The sequence below is a fragment of the Electrophorus electricus genome, chromosome 17 (assembly GCF_041902795.1).
Source record: "Electrophorus electricus isolate QZ-2024a chromosome 17, ASM4190279v1, whole genome shotgun sequence".
Classification (NCBI taxonomy): Eukaryota; Metazoa; Chordata; class Actinopteri; order Gymnotiformes; family Gymnotidae; genus Electrophorus; species Electrophorus electricus.
The window spans coordinates 4,887,501-4,910,306 of NC_137513.1; the positions used below are offsets into that span (position 1 = coordinate 4,887,501).

A 22,806-nucleotide genomic window follows, 5' to 3' on the forward strand; every position below is an offset into this window, starting at 1 on the left:
CGAAGTGACCAGGATACATAGCAAGATCTGAATCTGCAAATGCTGATACTGAAACGCTTAGCCTACTAGAACCAGTGCTACCACCAACCGAAGATTTAATATTACAAAATCAAATACATCTGTAAAGTTGCATTGCGAGACTATCAACAAGAATAACATTCACATCTGTATGTCCGCTATTAGTAAATCGCACACTTTTTTTTTATTTCAGGGAGATGTGTATATATCTCCCTGAATATTGGTGAATGGAAACTTATCTGCATAATCCAAAATTTGCAAATTTTCAAACACCGCTTCAGTTGAACCTATAACGAAACGTCAAAGTGGCAGTCCCTCACACGCACGTTTTGTGAACATACAATAGCACTTCTCAAAAAAAACACCAAAAAAAACAAACAAACAAGACATGCCAGAATAACATATGAGCGCAGATGCAGGGGGAATTTGCCCTAACAGTAATGGAGCTCCACCCATACTGAGATGCTTCAACAGCGCATTAGGGCCTAATGTAAGTCATTAGTTCAACAACAGTTTGTCTACCAGATTATCGGTTATAATGATGGAGAAGCTGTTTTTTAAGTCTTATCTTAAATCTTAGAGGTTTATTGTAGATTTGACAGCTAACTGCATTAGAGGGCTGGCTAGCTAACAAGGCAACGCAAGCCAAAGTTTGTTATAGCTAATAAACGAGGCCTTAGCTTACTACGTTAAACATGCAAGGTTACAATCATCTAGATAGCTAATTAGCTTTACTAGCGAGCTGATATAACTCATGTTGCTTCTAAAAATTAAATCATTAGGCCTGTCATAAGCCAAACTACTACAAACAACCCAGGTCACTTGGCCAGCATTGAGTAGCTAGGTAGTCATAAACAAGCGCTACTAATAAAGGCTCCACCATGTTGATAACATAAAAAGCACTTGATCGTTAGCGTTAACTAGATAGTTAGTTAAGATAGGTAGCTAACTAGCTAGTATAGCTAATATTGACAGCATCGTCTCATGTAGATATCTAGCTATAAAAGCCCAAGTTAGCCAGGTAGCTTAGCTAGCTAACATTTACTAGTTATCCAGTTAATTAACAACTCGTCCAGACAAATGAGATTTTTTTTAAATGTATGACTCATTTCAAATGCTAGCTATATCTTACTAAACATAAAATAAGTTATCTGATTAACATTATTTAGCCTCAAACTCAATAACAAGTTAAAGGCGAATAACATTTTATCTTGTCATTTAACTGTCGGTGGCGAACACTAGCACTAACACTATCTTAGCTCTCTCACCAACTGTTGATAGCCTGCTAGCTAGAAACGCTCGAGCTAAGCTAACGTTAGCCAGCTAGATCATGACATTGATGAAATGACGTGTTGATTCACCGGCGGCTAGCAAGCCTCTATCTATCACTGCAGCGCGTTAAGCGCCTAACCAAGACTATTCTCACTGAAAGCAAACCAATTTGCATACATACATGCCGGCAAATCTGACAAACGTATTGAAACGACCAAAAACAAGACTCCGAACTATTTCTCTAACGGCCTTTCCGCCATTTTGAAGCACCGAGAAAGGAGGCACAAAATTCACAGCTACTTTGAACCAGTTTGTTTCCTTCGCGTCAAACCAAACAGAATATCAAACGATTCTTACCGCACGATAGCACTGCTCAAACGTGCATCCACAGGGCACAGTCGGACGGAAAGTGCCAGGCGTGTTTGTCGCGATGCCGTGAGGAACTGGGCTCCGTGTCCGCACCTCTCCTCTCTCCGCTTAGCTACCAGCAGCTACCGTTGTTTTCTCCACAGTGCTCTCCTCCGCGAACTGGGCATGCGCACGAGCCCGCGCGGCGGCGCACGCCCTTCGATCCTTCCAAGCCTAAACGCGACGAGCTTGGTTGGTGTCAACTTTAGCCGATTGCAAATGTAATGGCGTTGGGGTTTTTATCTCCGTTTTTCAACGATGGAGCGGTTTTTGTTTTGGTTTTTTTTAGGATGAAAAACACGCTCACCTTGTGGAATTTGTCAGCGACCTCACCCTAAGAGCAGCATCATAGCAGTGGAACCCTGATGCACCTGTTTTAACTATTTACTGTATGGTGGTGACTGCAGATTTAGATATTGGAGAAAACAAAGCAATTGAAAATGAGAGACAAGGCTAAATATTCATCGTTAGAAACAAATAACTATTGCAGTGGGTAATTGCGAAATCTTTGAGGGAGATGAGACTCCTGTTGAAAAGACATGATGCAGTTGTTTGGCATGCTATGACTAACATTTTAGTTTGCATTATGTTTGTTTTTTAATAGCTTATGCAGGTATATTACCCTGAAACTTGTTATAAAAGCCAAACGAGCATACCTAGAAAGGCTCTGCTGCCTATGCAAAATGTACAAAAACTCTAGACATAAGGCCAGCAGCCAGAAGAAAACCTATTTTGAAGACCTTATCCTTGTTTACCAGTGGATATGAAGCATCAAGAATATATACAATATATATATACACACAATACATGTATATATACAATAAAGTTCTATAAAGTTGATATATGGCATTAAAACTAGAATGTGACTTGAAGAGCAAGTTAAGAAATATAGAATTAAAAAATAAAGAATCTTAAAAATTTGTTCAGTGCCTTTAGGGAAAAACAGACCATGTGCCAATCTTGCATTGTAAACATTTTATAGCACTTAAAAGGACAGGGGGTAATGATTTGAAGTTTACTGAATCTACATTCAACAGTTCTATCATAATATAATTATTTGAATATATTATATGAGCAATAATAGAATGAGACTAGAAATTCACATTATACAATAGTGGAAAAGTCATAAGTACATACAGACTGCTACAACTCAGTTAAACCATTTATTTGCTAGTTTATTTATTTTAATACAAAAGCATACTCAGATCAAAAATAATTAGATTTATGGGAAAAGATACCACAGATACCACATTAAAGAAAATAAAGCAAAACACACAAAAGGGCTTGATAACTCTGGCAGGACAAAGTCAGATCGAAAAGGAACAAAAAACACCCAAATGGAGGCACGGCCTGAGTGTTTAGACAGCGTACGACACCGAGGTGGACCGAACAGCCAATGCGTCTTACTCCAGACAGGCTTCTGCAGCGTACAACCGATTCCTGGATGACAGCTGCTGTTCTAGCTTTATATTTGGACTTAAGGCTAACTTCAGCTCGTAGTGATGCAAGCAAATATACACACTGTGCCAGGGAAGGTATGAAGAGTGGTTTGATCATAATATTTTATTATGGTCATTGGTTCAGAGCGGTTTCTGAGAATGAGAGGTGTGTGTGGGCACGTTGGGGACTGGAACTGTTCAAATTTGTTTAATGTTCTGCAGAGATTAGATTTCTCTAAAAAAAAAATTTAATATATGCAAATGTTTAGCTCTAAAGTTTTTGAATAAATTACAAGATTAATTAGTTAAAAAGACCAGAAAACCCAGATCAGAAATCTCAAGAGATATTTTCATTTTAAAACTATCATCGAAAATGTTAAATTACTACATCTCATTTTGCATCTTTAATACAAAACAAAACCAGTTAGTATTAAATATCTAAATGATTTAAATTGGATGCTCTTGCAAGAATTCATATGATTGAAAAAACAAACCTTAAATGTTTGCAGTTCAAGAAAAAAAAAAAAAAAAAACCTTGAAAATGTTCATGAATACATCCAAGGTCAGATCTGCTTACACAATTTCAAAATTTAGGTTCTATGATTGTGTTCCAGCCATTTAAAACTTTGTAACATCAGTATTTTTATTCCACAAAGGCTAGTGAACTTCAGTTTGAGAACATCTGTATGGACAGTTTCGAAGTTCTAAGCTAAATTTTGCACTTTATCATAAAGCTTGTTTATTTTCTTTAGCGACTCAAATGCAACTAAACGTAGCTTGATAAGAGCACACCTTAGTGGCTTCTTGCGATACTGCATCTGAAGACCACCTCAGAATACGATGTCGTTCCAACAAAGGATAAATAAATCAATTGTGAAAGGAAACTAGTGAGCCAAGGCAAAAATATTTTAAACCCTTTTAAAAGGCATAGAAAAACAAAAAGGAAAAAAAGACAAGGAACAAATGCCAGCCTGACAAAGCACACATAGGCACAAATCCCACACCCTGACATATAGTTCAACATTCACTGTGGTTTGACTCATGAGTCGTAACATTATGCGATTAAGTGTTAATGACCTCTTCCCTATTCTTGGAAATTATATTCGAATAAGGGGTGAAGTGTAGCAGTCAATCTTGCATCTAAGTGCAGAATACAGCAGCACTTAACAGGCCAGTTCCAGCATTTCTATTACTTTAGACTCATACAATTAACACAGCAACAATTTGACATTTGTAATGTAGACCCGCACTGTATTTATACAAGCAAACAACTGTTGTCCGTTTTCTTTTTTCCATAAAGCAGCCTGCCTCAGTTGACTTCAGGTGAAGCTGGATGTTAACACGGCTTTAGAAAGTGCACTAAATACTGGTGAGGGGAAACGTGGAACACACAGAAAGCCTTTCTACTGCTGGAAATAAATGACAAGTGTCAGAAATGTCATTGTCAAAGAAGTCCTGTGGGTCAGATATACCAAGTGGGTTTATTCACTTATTTAATGCAGTTTTTTCACCATGCGCAGAGCCAAATCCTGTATGATTCAAGTCATCACATGTTTATCAGTATACGTAGAAAAATATGCTGATAGTGATTCCATTTCAGCAGCAGCAGAGGAATCTTTCACCCTCTTGGAATCTCTGCCCCAGTATAACAAGCGCCCACGTGCACGCACGCACACTTTAAGAATGGAACAAAATTAAACAAAAAAAATATGAGAGCCTACAGATCTGGTTCAAGCCATACATTTTGAATCTGCATATCAACATAAATCAAGTTTTCTGTCAAAAATCCCACAGACAAAATGTACACATTGCTCTGTGAGTATATTCTATAAAACAGACATGGCTTAAATTAACTGGATATGAAGGATATAAAATGGCTTAATTCCTCCTCCCGCTCAGTTTTACAAAAAAATGTCTTTTTTTTTTTTTTTTTTTTTTTTTACAGAGCACATGTTATCAGGCTAAAAACACTGGCTGAGAACACATGTCTGTAAAGTTGTAAAGACAGCAGCCACAACTCAGGTAAACCACAAGAGTAATTTCCAACTGTATGGGACACAACAGAGCCATTAGCTTTTCAGGCTGGGCTCTCCAAGCTAGACCGTTATACGCGTGTGTTCTAAAGCCTCCGTCAGGTTTCTCGTGTGCCTCTGGGAATTTAGCGGAGAACGTTTGCGGCCTCATCTAGTGCAGAAATCACCTGAGTTTCCAGACAGGTTGTGTGCTGGGAGTGGTGGTTGAAAGGCAGACATGTGTGGGGGAGGGGTGGACTGTCCTGCGCTAAAGCCCACACTATCTCCTAAACAAAGAAAAACACTGTTTGTCCTGGATTCAGTTGAAAGGAGTTAAGTGGAGGGTATGAGAGGTGTATGTGTGTTGGGGGAAGGGTGGTGATGGATGGATATCTAGATGGAACGCTGGATGGATGGATGGATGGATAAGGCTCTGGTGTATAATGTCATGGTCATCCTTGGTCACCTCCAGCCTCGTACACACTGGCAGAAAAAGTGGCAGAATCTCTCCGCTCCCTCCTCGAGCAGGCTGCGTCGCCTGGCTCTCGGCGTGCCCGTGTGAAGCGCTGGTGCCGTTCTCTTTGTGACTGCTACACGGTGTACCTCTCTCTCCCTCTCCCCCTCCCTGCCCCTTTAAGCTCAAAAAAACTCATTTTTAAATGACAGCTTAATCTCTCAGGTCCACATGTTCAAGCCGACAGCCTCCCACAGCAGAGGTGGGGTGCGGCGGGCCGCTTTAATCGTCGACAGGGAGCTTGTCGTCCGGTGCCAGCGCAATGCCCTCCTGCTGTGCCTGACTCTTCCCGGAGTCCTGCAGCTGCTGTCGGCGCTGTACCTCCACCTTCAACGTCTCCAAATCCTTTTGGCTGCCCGGGATCACCAGGTAATGGTTACAGCCACCGCAAAAAAAAACAAACAACAACAACAACAACAACAAAAAACAGATATGGGTGCAATTTTAAAGACCGTCCAACCTACCTGAGAGGAATAAAGATGATGCCGTTGATGATGTTGAGCTGCTCCAGAACGCTGGCCATGCTTGGGGCTGTGAACTACACAAACAAAACTCCATCACAATATCAGTTCGTGGCCAATCAGAAACTGCCAACCACCAAGACATACGTGAACCATATGAAACGTGGACCGGGGTGAAGGCGACTGACTTTGAGGGGCACGATGCTAGCGTTGGAGCCGTTCTTGTAGATCTCGTTCATGGTTCTCTGCAGGGCCACAGCCTGCTGAGTGAGGTACTTCAGATACTCGGAGCTCTCCTTCGTCTTCTCGTGGGCTTCACCCACCTGTGAGCAGGACGCTTTACTTTAGCATGTCCCCTTTACCCCCTGGCTGGGCACTACAAAGCATCTTAGGTCCAAAATTACATTTCAAATGACAGAAAATGACATTGCTGCCAGAGTTTCTTTAATTTTCCTTTTTAACCATTCATTACTAATGGCTCAAGTGTTCAGTGCATCATGAACTGATCGTCAAAGAAATAGACTCTCCTGGCCTTGTGTTATAACCATGTGGCGTGTGAAGAAAACCTGTACTGAAACCAACAGCTATGAGATGTTACAGCATTTTTATTTAAATATGAAAACTTACAAAAGGAAAAACTATTCCAAAGTCCTAACATCAATACTACCATAGCTGGGTATATGCGTTCGTGGGTGTGTGGGTGTTAGTGAGTGTATTTAATGAAGCGGAGAGGCAGCACTGTCCACTGGAAGCTGAATGCATAAAATCACTCCATTCCAGGTTTTCCTTTTAGTGAGAAAAGCTCTCCATGCTTTTGTATTTAATTCGGTGTTTGTTTTCTGCACATCAATAGACTATTTAACAACTGCTAACACGCCTTTGAGTGTTATACAAATGTCATCATGAAGGTGCATTATGAGCTGTTCATAGGCGTTATGCCTGGGGGAGGGAGAGGGAGAGTGAGAGAGAGAGCGAGGGAGAGCGAGAGAGAGAGCGATGGAGAGTGAGAGAGAGAGCTAGGGAGAGCGAGAGAGAGAGCGAGAGAGAACCAACATCATGACCATTTAAAAGGCTGCTTCTCGCTCCAGGCAAAATCATGCCTCTCCGTGTGTGCGTGCGGTACCTGGTTTTTGTAAATGGTGTAGCCTTCTTTCTCGTGCTGCAGAGCAGAGCGGAACTCAGCCTTGCTCTCATACACGCGGGCCACCAGGTGATGACTGCACACAAACACAGAGAGGAATGAAAACCCTTCTCCCCTTCAGCTGGAGCTGCTTCAGAAGGGATATACATGTGCAACGCTCTTGGAAAATAAAGCCAACACGCAGGCTGTGAAAGATGCTGGCAACTCCAAAAGAATACCTGATGTTTCAATGCATTTGACTCCTCAGTTCACACAGACACAGTCCATACCTGAGGGCAACTTTGAGGGACCGGGGCCCGTGGTATTTGGAATTGATGGACAAGGCATTTTCTAGGAAGCGTAGGGACAGGTCATACTCCATCACTCCATGTAGCACCAGACCAATATTGCTCTACAGCAGCGAAACAGACATGAATCAGAGCCACCAAAGCTTTCATTCCATCATCACCCTCCGCACACCTCTTTATCTAAAGTGTAAAACGCTGAAGTCATGTAATTTAAAATAAGACAACTAAATGGTTACTTATTAAAGCCGTTTCTGTATGTGAATTTAATATGCTTGTATTACACAAACTTGCATTACGCGCGTTTGTGATTCTAGATTTTTGTGTCCGGAAAAAGAAGTGCTAGATTCATGGTTCTCTCCACATAACTTACATCTAGCAAAGCCATCTCAGGATGGTCCTCCCCACACACCAAGAGCATGAGGTAGCGGGCACGGTACAGCAGCTTTAGGGCAGTGGACAGCTGACCGTTGGCGAAGCAGTACAGAGCCAAGTGCATCTGGAAGAACCACACCAGCTTTTATTAAAAGAGATACACAAATGAAGCTAAAGAACCAGGACCCAGACAAGCAAAATGTTTGAGATTAATCAATGACAAAGCAAGATCACACGCACGCACATGCACTTACATATTCTTGAATAGTGTTGGGATGCTCAATTCCCAGTACCCTCTCACTCATCAGAACAGCTTTCTGCTGGTTACTCAGAGCCTAAAGAGATGAAAAAATACTTAACGTTAACGTCAAAATCAAGCCGTTGAGGGGAGCGTGAGAAAGGGGAGGGTGCGTGGGCTGGACCTCAGGGTGGTCACCCATGATGTAGTTGAGGCGTGCAAGCAGGCGTAGGCAAGCGCAGATCTCCACGTGCATGGCGCCGTAAACATTATTGAAGAGGTTCAAGGCCTCGTTGATGAGCTCGCAGCCCTCCTTAAGGAAACCTGAGCACACGCGGGAACACACGATCAGTGACGGCGTCACGTGCTCACGGTTCAGCAAGTTTGGATTTTTCTCATATCCCCAGACAAGAAATCAAGCCCCCAAACTGTATTGCAACTGGATTTCTGCTCATCACAGCCTGTGACAGGGAACGTCACATGACTTTTCACAGTAACTCCAACGTACTGCCTCTTCTATAGAAAACAGCAGCGGGCTACAAACTAGACATGTCCAAGCCATTCATTCTTACTGCTGCACCACCGCTCCCAGTTACCATTACATGACATCTATCTTGCTTAACATGAGCTGGGCTATATGCGCCCCCCCCGCCAAATCGTTCTCTGGGGGGTGAGCAGTTCCTTCACCTTGCTGGACCTTGGCCTGGCCACTCTGAAAAAAGTGGAAGGCGTCGGAGGCTTTGGGGTTGACGTGCTTCACGACGGGGAAGATGTTCAGGATGTCTTCCTCGGTGAAGGCTGGCTTGTGGCGGCTGTCGAAATTGTACTCCTTTATCAGGATCTGCAGGCACAAACATGAGGAAACACGTCACTGCAGGTCTGAGGGAGCTTCTGGCGCGCACAGGGGACAGAGGCAGACCCCTGCCAGCGGTACCTGGATGCCGGCTTTGACGGAGATTTCCCTCAGGAGTGTGATCTTCTGCAGGCCGTATTTCTCCACGGCCTGGTCCACACTCTCGCTACCGACATAAGCACATAAAGCAAGGTTTTAGTATGCTCGTTTTTACGCAGCTGACTTAGTGTGTGCTATTCAGGGTGTATAGAGCAGTTAAATGTACTCATTATTTGGGCTTATGGTGTTGATTAATTTATAAATTAGTTTCCCAGGGCGTGTGTTACTGCCCAAGAGTATCTTAAATATCGTTGTTGGATGAAAACCTCATATCTCCAAAGTATGTTTACAGAATGAAGAGAAAAAAAAATAAAATAAAAATAATAATTTCTCTCTCTTGGAATTGGGTTGAGAGTTATTTACAAAGATACATGTATATTTAATGGACATCCAAGATTTTTGCAGTTCCACGTGGATGAAGCTTTATTTCCAGTTGCCGTCATTCATAAACCTAAACCAGTTTTCTTTTTAAACAGCCATCAATTTTAAATCCTCTAGGGCTGATTTCAAATACACAGATCAACCAAAGTAAAACCATTATTGATAATAATCAATAGATATTGATACAAGCCCCCCTCATTCACCCACCCGGATCTTTCTGTGAAATCTTTACACAATGCAATAGATGCACACATGCACACACGCAAGGGAGGGTGCTCCTCACCACTGCAGGGTGAAGTGGTAATAACCATGCGCCTCGGTGCCGATGCTCTTCCACAGCTCACTAGGGGTCAGGTTGGCCCAGGCTGTGTTGTCTCCTGCCCCGGGCACCCGGTTCCGCCGCTTCCTGTTCTTCTTGCGGGACACCAGCTCGTCTGCTGGTAGGTGGGCCACCGCGTCGGGGTAAGAGCTCAGGAAGCAGTTCAGGAAGTGGCTCACAGCAGCAGAGAGGGCCGAAAGCTCCACGCCCTGTAGCACCAGCGCGCACACACGCAGTGAGGAAACGGCTGTATCTGACCCGTTACACAAGGTTCATTCATAAAACCGAGGGCTCACCTGGAGGTAGGTCTTAAAGATATGCTTTGCGCATCTTGTGATGAGCTCGGTGATTCCTATCCTCTGTAAACAGGAAACGGCATAACGTAAGGAACGTGCGTCGCGCTAAGAAAGCGCGACGGTCCGGATCAAAAGCATTGCATTTGAGCTTACGTAGAAGTGGTCAAGCTGCACTTTGGCCGGCATCTTGTCCACAAACTCCAGCACGCTCCCGAGGTAGCGCACATTGATGCCGCGTTGATGGAGGGCCTCGGTCAGTGTTGCGCCGTCCATCGGCAGAGCCGTGTGGTCTAATCCGTCCTTCATCTGCAGAGAAGCGAAGACAGGATGAGGTCGCCAATTAAAGCAACGGGGCAGAAACCGCGAGCCGGGCATTCCGGTGAAGTCCGTGCTCACCAACGAGGGGATCTGACAGGACACCAGGAAGGCAGCGGCATCCTTCAGCAGCTGCTGCTGCTTGCGGATGTCCTCGGCACTGGCTTCGGGGAACCGGACGCCTGGAACACAAGGGGACGGCTCAGCGAGGCTGCCCGAATCGGCCAGCGGGGGCCGAATACGCCAGGAATGCTTGTGCCCTCTATACCTGGAGAGAAGATGTCCGGGTTGAAGCGAATGTCGAAGGAGTTGTTGCTGATGGAGCCCACAGCTTTGCAGGCATTGAAGACCACCTCTCGGCTCTTGGGGTCTGTGAACATGCAATGCAGGGTTGGCATAACTTCAGTATAACGATAATCGAAAAAACGAAAAAAAGAGAGGAAAGACTTAAGTGAGATCAATAAAAGATCACTAAAGTTGACTCATTAAACCCCAGTGCACCGGACAGTTGAAACAAGTGATTAGTAGGTACCAGGGGAATGATTAACAAAATCGGTGAAGGATTAACATTAATGTGTGAAGGAACATGACTTAAGAGTTCTGACTGCTGTTAATTATACCGTGTTACGGAAGTCAGAGCATGTGGGGGCAGGAAGAGCGTACAGGACAGGGAGAACCACACCCATCACAGAGACGCGACCCTTCCTATAGGAGCCCGGCAGAGAACGGGAGCGCCCAGACTGGCCTGAGAGACACCTTTCTGTGACCAGGAGCTGTCAGCACAGAACAAGGCCAGCACGCCCTAGACTAAGCTAAGGTAAGAGTAAACGGAGCCGCCTGGGGGGGGGGGGCTCTCCACCCACGTTCCTGTCCCCGTCCGACGTCCCTGCCAGCTGAACACTCCCGTTTCTCTCGGCTCACGTCGGGCTCGTCACAGAACGTACCGATACCGGATCCATCTTCTGCAGCTAAAGTCTCTGCCAGCTCTTTAGCCTGCGCTAGTCCTGGTATAGTTTCATCTGCCTCCTTACCCTCCAGAGAACTGCCACAGCCTCCGTTCTGGCTCTCTGGAGCTGGGGGTTCGTGAGTACCGTTGGCGGTTGCTGTGGAAACCGCTGAGTGTTCTGCAGCTGGGGTCGTCTGGCTCTCTGCCGCCGCAGAGCTGGGCTTATCGTGCATCGCCGCGGACTCGGAGGAGGTCGCCGTGTCCGAGGCGGCCGCTGCAGCTTCCGGAGCCTTCTCCAAGACCTCGGGAGACGCCTCGGCAGTGATGCTCTCAGGAAGGGCCACACTTTTGCCATCTTTGTTCGCTTTCTGCTGCATTAACTGGAGTGCTGCCATCTTCATGAAAAGCAGGTACCTTTGGCGCACACACACAGATAACACCATCAGCACCTGGGACACGCGGTGCATTCTGGAGGTTAGACTGGAAATGACCTTCTCAAATGACCTTTTCTGGGGCCCATAAAAAAAAAAAAAAAGCAAAAAACACCTGCTGACTTCAGAGAGGATTACAAGCCTCTCTTACACTGCACAAGTCTAGTGTGGCAACCAGTATATGAAAACTACAAGGAAGCATATAAAATGATCCCATCTTATCAAAAATGCATAATACTTGGTCTTTTGCATAATATTAACTAATATTTACTTGCCTGCAAGGTTAGTAGCTTCATTCATTATAAGCAATAAGAGTGCCTTTTAGTCAGATGTTTCTTTGTGGAAGTGGCATGACAGGCACATACCTGTGCTCCACGAAGGCCTCTATGAGCTCCTGCCGCAGGCAGGCCAGGCGGTGGCGGTGCTGGCGTGGGTAGCCCTGCTTCTGGCTCTCCACGCTCAGCTCCTCCCCTTCCACAGGCAGGAAGTTGAGGTCGGGCGGGAAGGTGCGCAGGAGGTCCAGGATGTAGTGGCGGCTGTCGTTACCAATGATGCCCTTGCACTCGACGGAGGAATAGAGCTCCACGGCGACGTCCTTCTCGTTGAGCACGGCGTGCCTCTGCACCTTCAGCGGCCGGCTGGTCTTCTCCAGCAGCTCCAGGTACTTGGGGTGCGACACCACCGTCTTGCCGAAGTCAATGGAGCCGTAGATGACGCTCTGCTCCTGCTCGCGCTCCAGGATGCCGGGGATGATGGACTGGGCGGTGACGCGGTAGCCGCGGTAATCCACCACAACCGTGCCCAGCGTGTAAAGGCCCTCCACGTCCACGGCGCTGTAAGCCCTCACCCCGTTCAGGTCGTTTGTGGGGGCGGCGTGGGCCGCCGCATCTCCGCCCAGCTCCCGGTAGTGGTCCCTGACGTCGAAGCCCAGGCTGAAGAAGATGTTGTTCCAGATGAACATCTGCATGCGCGTCTCCTCCCCGGGGTTGATGGCCATGACGTTGCCGTCGATTACAGCCATGGCCCCACGCGTGGCTGCTGCGGCAAAGTCACTGTGGACCTGAAGAAGCACAAGTGTCAGATTGACATGTGAACTCAAGCTGGATGGATTTTTGGAAGGAAGGACTCAAACTCCTACAACCGGAGTCCTAGCCAGCTGTTCCACTGGCGAGTCCCTCCATGGTGCAAAACTGTGTATTTTGCGTAAGCTTGCCTTGAAAATGGCTCTCTCTCTGAGCAAGCGCTCTGGAAGGTTCTTGCGAGGTAGTTCTCTAGTAGTCTGGAGCTCCTCATTCCACTCTCTGGTCTACAGTAAAAAGCAGATCACTTTTCAATAACAGGCTGAAGGGTAGACGTATGAGAACTAGATATGACGACTCACTTACCTGGCCAGGTATGTGCTCCTCATAGCCCAAGCGAGAGGTGTAGGCGTCCTCTGCCCTCACACAGTCCATCGTGTGATCCATCTGTGGAGCAGTCCAGCTGTACACCTGGAACGGTGTGGCTATTCTCTCAAACGGATGTCTTTGGACTCTGCAGTAATTAAAAATTAACTTTAAAACAACTTCACATGACGTACTCTTGGACCTGACATTTTAACAACAACAACAAATGTTATTCTGGAAACACTGTTTAGTAACTCTTAATGACCAGTCTGGGGACTGAGGGAGAATCTTCCAGACCGTCTGGCGTGGGAGGGAATAACAGGGCGCTCACCTCTTCTTCTGTAGGGCCGTGAAGTTCCTCTTGAAGGCCGGGCTGATCTGGATCAGAAGCTCCACCAGAGAGTGACTCAGGAAGCTGGGGTTGGCTGGCTTAGGGTTGAACGTGTAGGTGGTGGACCTGGAATGGCCAACGGTACGATTACTTTTTCCCAAAAACATCCCCGAATCATCCTGAAGCTTCGTCATCCAGCCTAAAAAAAATTAACTGACCCAAGTATGGAACTGCTTTTACTTACATTATTACTATTACAATTGTTTTTCCTGCATTGGGGTTAATTGCCAAAAACACTTATGCTTATGACGACAGTTTTAAACCTGCACCTGTCCATATTTAGCGTTTTAGTACAATGAGCAAAAAAAATAAATTACTCAAACAGCAATAAATGTATTCCAGTTTCTCAACATTAATGACTAAAACAGTTACACATTAAATACATACAATGACTGGATGAGCAATGGAGTAAAACTGAAAACCTGTGCTGTGTTTCAAACCCACTGCTGCTTTGTAAGGATCATCGTTTTGTCACTGCAAGAGGCATGATGTTACTGGCTACATTTCAGAGTGGTGTAATCTAAAAATATCAAACACTTGATTGGATATCTTTGCAACAAACGCAGACATTTTAGATTTATCCCCACAATTTAACTTTTCTGCTACACAAACATTTGAAGAGGTGTTTGTGTGTGTGGTGTGCAAATACATGTAGAGGTTTAAAAAAAACAACAAAAAACAACTTCCAGGAAGTACACAAGGTTTCCAGAGAAACAATATGTTTTGGACAGAGGTCCATCAGCTGTGCAAGCAAAGTGCTTGTAAAGGTCATGGAGGTGCCATTTGGGAATACCGTTGCCTTGAGGGGGGTGTACTCAGTCTGCAGTAATGCTTAGGTAGGTGGTACGTGTCAGAGTAATAACATGCACATGAAAGCCAGGACCCAATGTTTCCCAGCGGAACGTTGCCCAGAGCGCACCGTTGCTTCTCCTGGCATGTTTCATCCTGGTTCCACATCTTCCTCAGGTAAGCAACACACACACCCCACCCCCCACCATCCACGCGATTTACAAGAACATGCAATTCATCAGACCAGACTTCTTCCACAGTCCATTTCTGATGCATCCGTGCCCGTTGCGGACACCTCTGGCAGTGGACAGGGGTCAACACTGGCACCCTGTCGGGTCTACAGCAAAGCTGCGGTGTGCTGTGTTTTCTGACACCTTTCCAGCCTCAACTTATTATACTTGCCAATCTGTGCCACAGCAGTTCTGTGGCACAAGCCCAGACAGGCTGGCCTTCACTGCCCACATGCGTCAGTGAAGCTTGTACAACCATGACCCTGTCACCCGTTCACTGCTTTTCCTTTCTGGAAAGTCACTGCTTTAAATGTATCTCAAACCCTGACAGGTGCCATTGTAACAAGATATTCAGTGTTGTTCACTTCACCCGTCAGTGGTTTTAATGTTGTGACTGATCTGTGCGCGCGTGTAGGGGGACATTAGTTTGTAGTATAGACAGGGTGTGTGTGATATTGGAGGTCATATCTTAGTGTGCTTTCATAGACCTTCTCTTGTCTGACTTGCTGCTGCTCCAATGTAAGAGCAGATTGACACTCAAGGCCTGTAAACATTCAGGAACTTTCTCCTCTCCACAATGTCATCGTAAAACTGTTGTTCAGAAAAAGAGATGGAGGTCATCATCACGGGTGCACATGTACTTGCATGTGTACTTGGGAAGGGCATGACATTCGTGCCCAGACACCTCATCTACAACCCATAATGCAGCTGGATACATGATGACTAATCTGTGTGACGTGCAGTACACATGTTTTACATTCAGCGGAAAACACCTTGCTATTTTATCAAGTTATATGCTGACTAGAGAAAAACTCTAGTCTCAATTTCTCGATCGTTAAACATATCGGACACGGTCAGAATCAGACACAGCTACCAATCACAAACCTCATTCTGACGACCCTCGGCTTTACTACAGGATTGCTAAGCATGTAGTCAGACAAAAGAATCAGCTTCGACCTGTGCAACATTAGAAACTGACTGATGTGGAGCTCCGACAACCACTGAGTAGAAGTAACCATTTTCATTTAAAGACGTCCAACTTATTTAGAAACACCTTAAATATCAGTTTAGACAGCTTGTTGTCTACTACAGACACAAAGCATCGCGTTCAAACATACTACATTCCTATCTCAAACGCATCCTAAACCAGACGTCATCTCAACGCTACGCACTTTTTTTGGGATATCGTGCCATTTGTCTGGAGCCTTGCAATTACACCAGCCAAAATTATACCATTTCAAGCACGTAGGCAGGATGAAAATGTACACAAACATATAATTTTCCTATAAAAGAAAAGGAAAAAAACAAAACAAAAAAACAACCCAGGGAAACAGAGACAACCCCCCCCTCCCCCCACCCGTGTGTGTAGAACAGATGGAAGAGGCAGGAGGATCTGGCCATGCTCACTGGTTGAGGTAGTATCCACGGGTGGAGGCAGTGATGCTGACGTGCCTGTCCTCTACAGTCACGACATACAGGTACATGAGGTCACCGTGCATCTTCCTGTTGCCGGGTGGCGGGTTCCAGCCACTCATGGTGAGGACCTTCAGACACTGGAGAGGCTGTGGAAGGAGAACACCGCGTGTGAGGGCTAATAACGAGCATGGCGCTCACCGCCGGGAGACGTGCTCCAGCTTTCAGGAACTGGCACGCAAAGGACTCAGGGGAAACGATGTTTAAAATGTAGGAGGAACAGGGGCGTGACACTGGAGCGACAGATCAGTTAAATATGCCCACTGACACTTACCTTCCAGTCTTTGTTCTGTGGCTGGAGGGGCATTAGGGGGCGCTCTTTGCTACCAGGCAGGATGTGTTCAGGAGGAGTACAGTCAATTTGCTCCAGCTCGCTACCCTTCTTTTTGCGTTTGCCGCTGTCTGCTGGACAAGGGATGCAAGAAACATCAGATAAAACACAGGTCTGCTCCAAGCCACTTCATCCCAGCAGCAAACAGACCCTGTGGCACGCACCTCCAAGGTCTCCGTCCGTGAAGACGCTGAGGAACGACAAGGAGTTGCAGTCCACGCCGTTGTACGCGTCAGAGGGGTCCAGACTCTTCAGCAGGTCTCGGATGTGGCGAACGTGAATGCGTGCCTCGCGCACCGTGTAGGGCTCTGCAGGGCGAAGGGAAGCAGCAGATGGGAAATCTCTGTGCCCTCAAACGAACCCCGGTGACTTTGTTACAAACAGCCACGTGCTGCGATACATACCTTCCACCACCTTGAGGAGAGACCCCTCCTGAAGGCCCTCGATAGACTTCAGCTCGGCAAAGTTGTCCAGGACGTTACCGTCCAGCTGCAGGGAGAAGCAGGTGCGATGGCAGGTGTCTTCGCGGTCCATGAGCACTTGGTGGATCTCTTGCACCATTTCTTGCGGGGACACCTGAAAGGTGACGAGAGAGAGCTCTCGTTTAGGGAAACGCACACCGTGTACAACTCCACACTGCTGTGCGCGGGGGAGGGGTTAGTGTAGGGGTGCGGCCACAGTACCTGCAGGTCGAAGGGCTCAATGCCCGGTGCCTGAATCTTCACAGTGAAGCCAGTGTCCTGAATCACAATCACTTCCTGTTCGTTGCCGTCGTCGGCGTGGTCGCTGCTGTCCTGCTTTGACTCCGCCTCCTCAGCCTGGTCGTGCCCTCCGATCCCATTCATCACTGCTGCGGCTGCACTGTGCCCTACGGGCCAGATGCAGGAGAGAGTCTGTCTACATCAGGATGAATACCATGTACAGTAGTCTACAGAGTTAGCAGTGTAACCCAAAAGCAAAAGGATAAAGGTTATTCACTAGACTATAGAATGTATTTAGTGTCATCGAAAAAACTAATGGTCACAGTAGCAGTACTGTCTTTTAAGTCAGTTTATTTCATTTACATTTATGGCATTTAGCTGATGCTTTTATCCAAAGTGACATACAATTATGACTGTAAACATTTTGAGCAATTGAGGGTTAAGGGCCTTGCTTAGTGGCCCATCAGTGGCGATTTGGCAGTGGTGTAGCTTGAACTGGCAACCCTCCGACTGCTAGTCAAGTACTTTAACCGCTGAGCTAACACTGCCAGGAATAAAAATCACAAGTCAGCTGCCAAGGCACTGTAACGCCCCATCAACTGCACACAGTCCAGCCCTGTGGGGCACTACGGACTGTTGGAGATCTCCACGGCAACAGCAGCCCTTGCCAATGTGAACAGCTGAGTGTCTGCACTCGGTGCTGCAACACCACCCTCCACCTGGCTGCGTTCTGATGCAATCCAGATTCTACTCAAACAGAGGCTGCATGTTTACTGCACACACCAACCAGTCAGACTAGACTGGGACTCCGAGCTGGACGTCATAAAAAACGTGTTTTCGGACCCCTACTAAGCCACAGCTGTTTGTGATAAAATACAGCCAGGGCCAACACAGGCTTACTGCTTGCTTTGTAGACAACTGCAGCTTGTCCTTGGCTGACTTCAAGGTAACCAGTGTCAGGGCTGTAGCAACAAGTGCAGGCATCTCCTTTCATGGAGGGCCTCAGAAAGGTAAATCAAAAATGATTTAGTAAACTGTGCTTGTAAAGAATGCCAAGATACTAGGTTTAGTGAAAATGTTAAGGTTACGTAACCAGCCCCTCAGTGTCCTGATTCTGTTCTTATCCATGTCACACACACTTCTCCATTAATCACTCAACATCACTTAATCACTCAGTGTGATTTCCTTCAATCAAAGGTTGGTACACATCTTCAAAAGGCTTCCAGCAGCATAAAACATCAATACAAATGGCCCTGAGCTGCAAGTTGCAAAACAGGCTCGGATGACTAAAAACAGAGCAAAGTGTGCAAGGGTTAAGTGCATCTCCATATTGCACAATACTGAAGGCAAACCCTGCACTTTTTGCCTCTTTCATGGCGATATGGCTGCAGTCTGGCTGAACTGCGCCCTCTGTGCTCCTGATACCAGTCAGAGCAATGCCTGAGCAGGACAATATAATAAGCTTGATCACACAATACCTGCTAAATGTCAAATCCTCTATTTTTATCCCTTTTCCCATCAAAGCCATTATACGTCTGTCAGTAGATATTACGCCAAGCAGAACCTTTTAACGAAATACAACACAGTATTTAATCTGTTATAGTCTTATTCAGACAATAGGAGACCAATTTATCAGTCCTGTCCATGTCTACATAAGCTCCTTCAGCTATCTTAGGAAGAATAATGGGTGAGGAACAATCTTAAGTTGGCTACTCAATGTTAACATCGTACATCAGGCTTGGGTCTTGTTGGTAAATCATTCAGAGTGGCGCCATTGTACAGGACTTCCGTTGAGGCTGAGAACGGTCACCCTGGGGGCCCCACTTCATCTTTCTGACCCAACTACCAGAGATACTCTGACCAGCAGGTCAAAGAGTGCAGTGTCTGACAGAATATCAACCAGAAAACAGCTAAATATTCTCAGCATGGCAGATAAAGAAATACTGTTGTCTCCTTCCTTGACCCTAACCTGACTTGTCAACTAAATGCCCAATTCCCCTTACTGTTAGTTGAGACTTCAGTTAAGACTTTGCAAAACTTTGGTAAAACAAACAAACAAACAAAAAACATTTAGTGCTCCCCTCTCAGGTAAAACAATTTAGGTTGTTTCAGCACAAGATTGCAAAATTTACAGTTTACTGATTAACAAGAAAAGCAATGCAAATCTTTTGAATCAATTGCTAAGAATTTCTATGATGAGATCAAACCAGCCAGTTTGAAAAGAAATGGCACATGGGTAAAGTCATAACAGAAACAGAAAAGTAAATTGACAGCCAGATCACAAAATAGCCGGATTTCTCTGTAAATGATTGATCCGCCAGACGTACATCTTAGACAGTAGTGCCCTTGGAATAAGTGCCTTATAAGACCATACCCAGTTATCCAAAAACAGCCTTCACACTGCAGCTCCTGCTGACTGGCTTGTTTCCGGTGGGGCTTCAGCATTGCTGGTTAAATCCACTGGCGTGTAATGTAACGACTTTACAGTAATTTAACGACAGTACAGAAATAGCCAAGTAAGCCCGAAAAACTGTGATACCGGTAAAACATTAGCGGTAGAACGAGAACATAAGCCACATTACACCGTCTCCCAAACATTTATGAATATCCAGAACTTCTCCAGTCAGTGTAAGCAAAACCATTAGTCAAAAGCTACTGTGAGATTAACAGAGATAACAGTCGGGCTTATCTGCAGAGAAAACGGAATGGCGAAAGACAAAAAAATCCAATACGGAACAGTCGCAAACTATTTCAGATAGACTGCTTGATTCCCCCCGATCTAGCATCACCGAAACTGTCAGTCAGCCTGTTTACCGAATCAGTTCAGTTCTCGGCCACAGTAGCAGCACAGGCAGCTATTCCAAGGTCCTTGTTAAATGACACTGAACTGCTAACTAGCCAACTTGGACTGCACGCCAACTTGTACAACTTGCCCGGCTGCTGGCTAAAATGAATAATAGCGGGGGTGATTCCTTATTTTGAGGTTTCGAACTGTGAGGTGTCTGACATCGGTCGTATAATGTTGACGCAGTCTGGAAAACCTACAACTTACCAACACGATCGCTTGTGTGTGTCAGGTAGCAATAACCTTCTATCGGCATACATGCACCATGACTTTCCATGTGCTGGGATTTCCGCTTCCAGGTCATGGCGCGGAACACCGCTACAATTTCGGAAAGGAGGGGAGGGAACTAGGAAACGAGTCTGTAGTGCGGAACGAGGCGGCCTCCCTGACCTAGTCACTTAGTAAAAAAAAAAACCCAAGGAAACTTGTAACATTTATTATCAAACATGTTGCGGAAATAGGCTCGGTGGACGTTCACTGCAAGTGAACGTGGACTCAAAACACCCCTGCGTTTAGCTCTTGATTTGGGATTTCCCAATGAAGGTGACCTTCAGTTCGATACGTTCGTGCACGCCGTCACTGAGCGCGTGCAGCCTCCGCTTGTTAGCCTAGCTGCCCTGCTATCGCTTAGCAACCGTTTCACAGTACGTGCGAAACCTCTTCACACCTGGCTGGCGTTATTATATACTTTATCATATACTGGGTATGAACACGGCGTGGGCAGGTTTAGTCAACACATGCAGCTCCTAAAGACCTAGTTAGAGACTAAAGATGAGGGCGCTCGTAAACGCTAGCTGGCTGGCTAACGCTAACAGACGAAATGTCAAGTAACCGGTGAATAATCCCCAGACGTTTAAAAACTTACCCTAACTTACCCCGGCTAACCTACACCTACCCTCGCAGCAACACGGCATTTCCACAGAGGAGACAAAGCTGCTGTAGGTTATTCCCTCCGCATTCAGCCACATCAGGTCGACGTCTAACCCCGACACACTAGGTCAGCTAGCTGGCGCTCTTCAGGGGTTAAAACGCCACAGCTCGCAAACCCTCGAGCACAACATGAATAACTATACAATAGTATAGTAAACACCCGTTTTAAACGTTACAAAATGTGTAAGCGTTACTGGGGCTTATCGTGAACTGTGTGCCACATTTCGGATCAGCGATGGCATTAGCATAGCTCTAGAAAGCTAGCTACACAGTGCACTGCCATTTCTGTGAATGCCGAAGCTACCCAGCTTTAGGTCTTGGTGGCTGCAAACTTACCGCACGGACAGGAATCTTTGACATTTGTCTCGTTGGTCTCTTTGCTTTCCGGCGTCTCGCCTTCCTTTGCAAAATCAACAGAGCCGCAGTTCGGGACTGATGCCGGTATATCATCCGTCTTGCTTACCATGATGTGATTTCTTCCAAGGAAACTTGGCTTCAGGACTTAGCGACAAATGTCCGTTGCTTATGGACGTGGTGTAGATCAGTAGAGCGAGTGGATCTGTCTGCTAAACGGGTGAGCTAGCTACATGCAGACACACCAGTATCACGAAACAACTTCACATTAGAAGGACAGTTCTAGGCTTGGCTGTCACACGTGGTTTCTCCTCCTCTTGACCTCTTTGCCTTTGTGTTTCTCCCCTTCGCTTCACAGCTACGGCAAGTCTAACATGCCATGCTCACTTCAGACCACCTTAAACGAATAACTTCTCCCAGCAGTAAAACCTTAAAAATCTTGTACTGGTATTTAAAATATTTTTTTAAGAATCTGTCCAATTCCTGCTGGTAGAGTTACAGACAGAACAAAACAATCTCTTGTTGACACACAGGGCCTTATTTTTGATGTAAGAAACTGTCCTAATTCACAAACGTAAACAACAGCATTACAACAGTTTAGCAATATCATTCCTTTGGGCTATATAATATACAACAGGTATTGTAATGTACTTGTTTGAAATATTACCATAAATTGTAATTGAATTTGCTTTTCAGCTAGCTCATGGGCTAGCTCCAGTTACCCAGCTAGGCCATTTTCTGTAACTAGTAGTAACTAGTTAGCGGGGGAAAACTACAACTATTGAAATTGACCTGAAGGCTGAACAAGTGTGTTTTGTAGGCTTAGTGCTAGGATATTCATTCAAATACTATTTTTACTCAACACTGTGTTGTATTTAGATTACCTTCTGCTAAACGAAGGTGCATAACCTATCTGACATGGCCTGTAGGCTAATTTATTCTTGGAAATGCATAAATTACTCAGAAATGCTCAGAACACTGCAACCTGTCTACTTTGTTCCTTAGTTCTAAAAAGGTTTCCCAGCCTAACAGCATACAGCAACATCTTAGAAACTGCATTTCATGCAAAACAGCTGTCTTCAAATTTGGTTTAAAAAAGGTTTAACAGCAAGTAATCAATTCTGGTCATAAATAATGTGCCAATAGTTTGCCACATCATCAAGAGCACTCATTAGGCCTTTGATCTCTTGAAGACTAACATCCATTTGGCCAGAAAAGGCATGTGTGAGAATTGTGAGGAGACTGTGTCACACTTCTTTTAGTGCCTTTTTTTGTGTCACACTAATTTTTTTAAATTAGTACACAGGCCGTCTTAATAAATAATTGTACACACAGGATTGGAAAGTCCTTTGAAATTAGGGAAGCAAGACTTTTACAGTTTTAAGAGAAAACTTATAAAGACAAGTCACTGGATGTCTGTGTTTTTCACACGTTCTAATTTAGGCAAACATACAAGGAATTATTAGTAATTTTACATTTCAGATAGGGTCTTTGGCAAAGTCTTTTGAGTTTTATAACCAAGGTAGTCAATTCGTTCAATTTCCCTCACCATCACATCCTGCTGAAATGCATCTG

General features: G+C 45.4%; 2 protein-coding genes across 7 annotated transcripts in view; both read right to left on the reverse strand.

The window, feature by feature from the left end:
• The window catches only part of pafah1b1a (platelet-activating factor acetylhydrolase 1b, regulatory subunit 1a), a 37,749-nt gene extending 35,944 nt beyond the window's left edge, over positions 1 to 1,805 (reverse strand). The window contains exon 1 of the mRNA XM_026997768.3: positions 1,648 to 1,805. The gene's annotated coding sequence lies outside the window, so the exon portion shown is untranslated. The remainder of the gene's footprint in view (positions 1 to 1,647) is intronic.
• A 1,043-nt stretch (positions 1,806 to 2,848) lies between these two features.
• cluha (CLUH binding protein of NUMT mRNA a) lies at positions 2,849 to 21,700 on the reverse strand. 6 transcript variants are annotated; one of them, XM_026997749.3, is made up of 26 exons: positions 21,214 to 21,700; positions 17,085 to 17,269; positions 16,806 to 16,977; positions 16,566 to 16,709; positions 16,345 to 16,475; positions 16,005 to 16,159; positions 13,519 to 13,644; positions 13,188 to 13,335; positions 13,016 to 13,108; positions 12,168 to 12,862; positions 11,457 to 11,785; positions 10,694 to 10,795; positions 10,507 to 10,607; positions 10,264 to 10,416; positions 10,111 to 10,173; positions 9,779 to 10,023; positions 9,097 to 9,181; positions 8,850 to 9,003; positions 8,347 to 8,486; positions 8,179 to 8,259; positions 7,923 to 8,048; positions 7,535 to 7,656; positions 7,248 to 7,341; positions 6,313 to 6,447; positions 6,128 to 6,201; positions 2,849 to 6,015 (listed from the first exon to the last, which is right to left on the reverse strand). In XM_026997749.3, the coding sequence occupies exons 1-26, from the start codon at positions 21,341 to 21,343 to the stop codon at positions 5,886 to 5,888; spliced, it is 4,113 nt and encodes a 1,370-aa protein (XP_026853550.2). In that variant the 5' UTR covers positions 21,344 to 21,700; the 3' UTR covers positions 2,849 to 5,885. The 6 variants fall into 6 exon arrangements, with proteins under 6 accessions (XP_026853550.2, XP_081555847.1, XP_026853548.2 ...); XM_081699721.1 differs by having other exon boundaries at positions 11,370 to 11,785; positions 21,341 to 21,699; XM_026997747.3 differs by having other exon boundaries at positions 11,370 to 11,785; positions 21,214 to 21,699.
• Between the last annotated feature and the right edge of the window lie 1,106 nt (positions 21,701 to 22,806).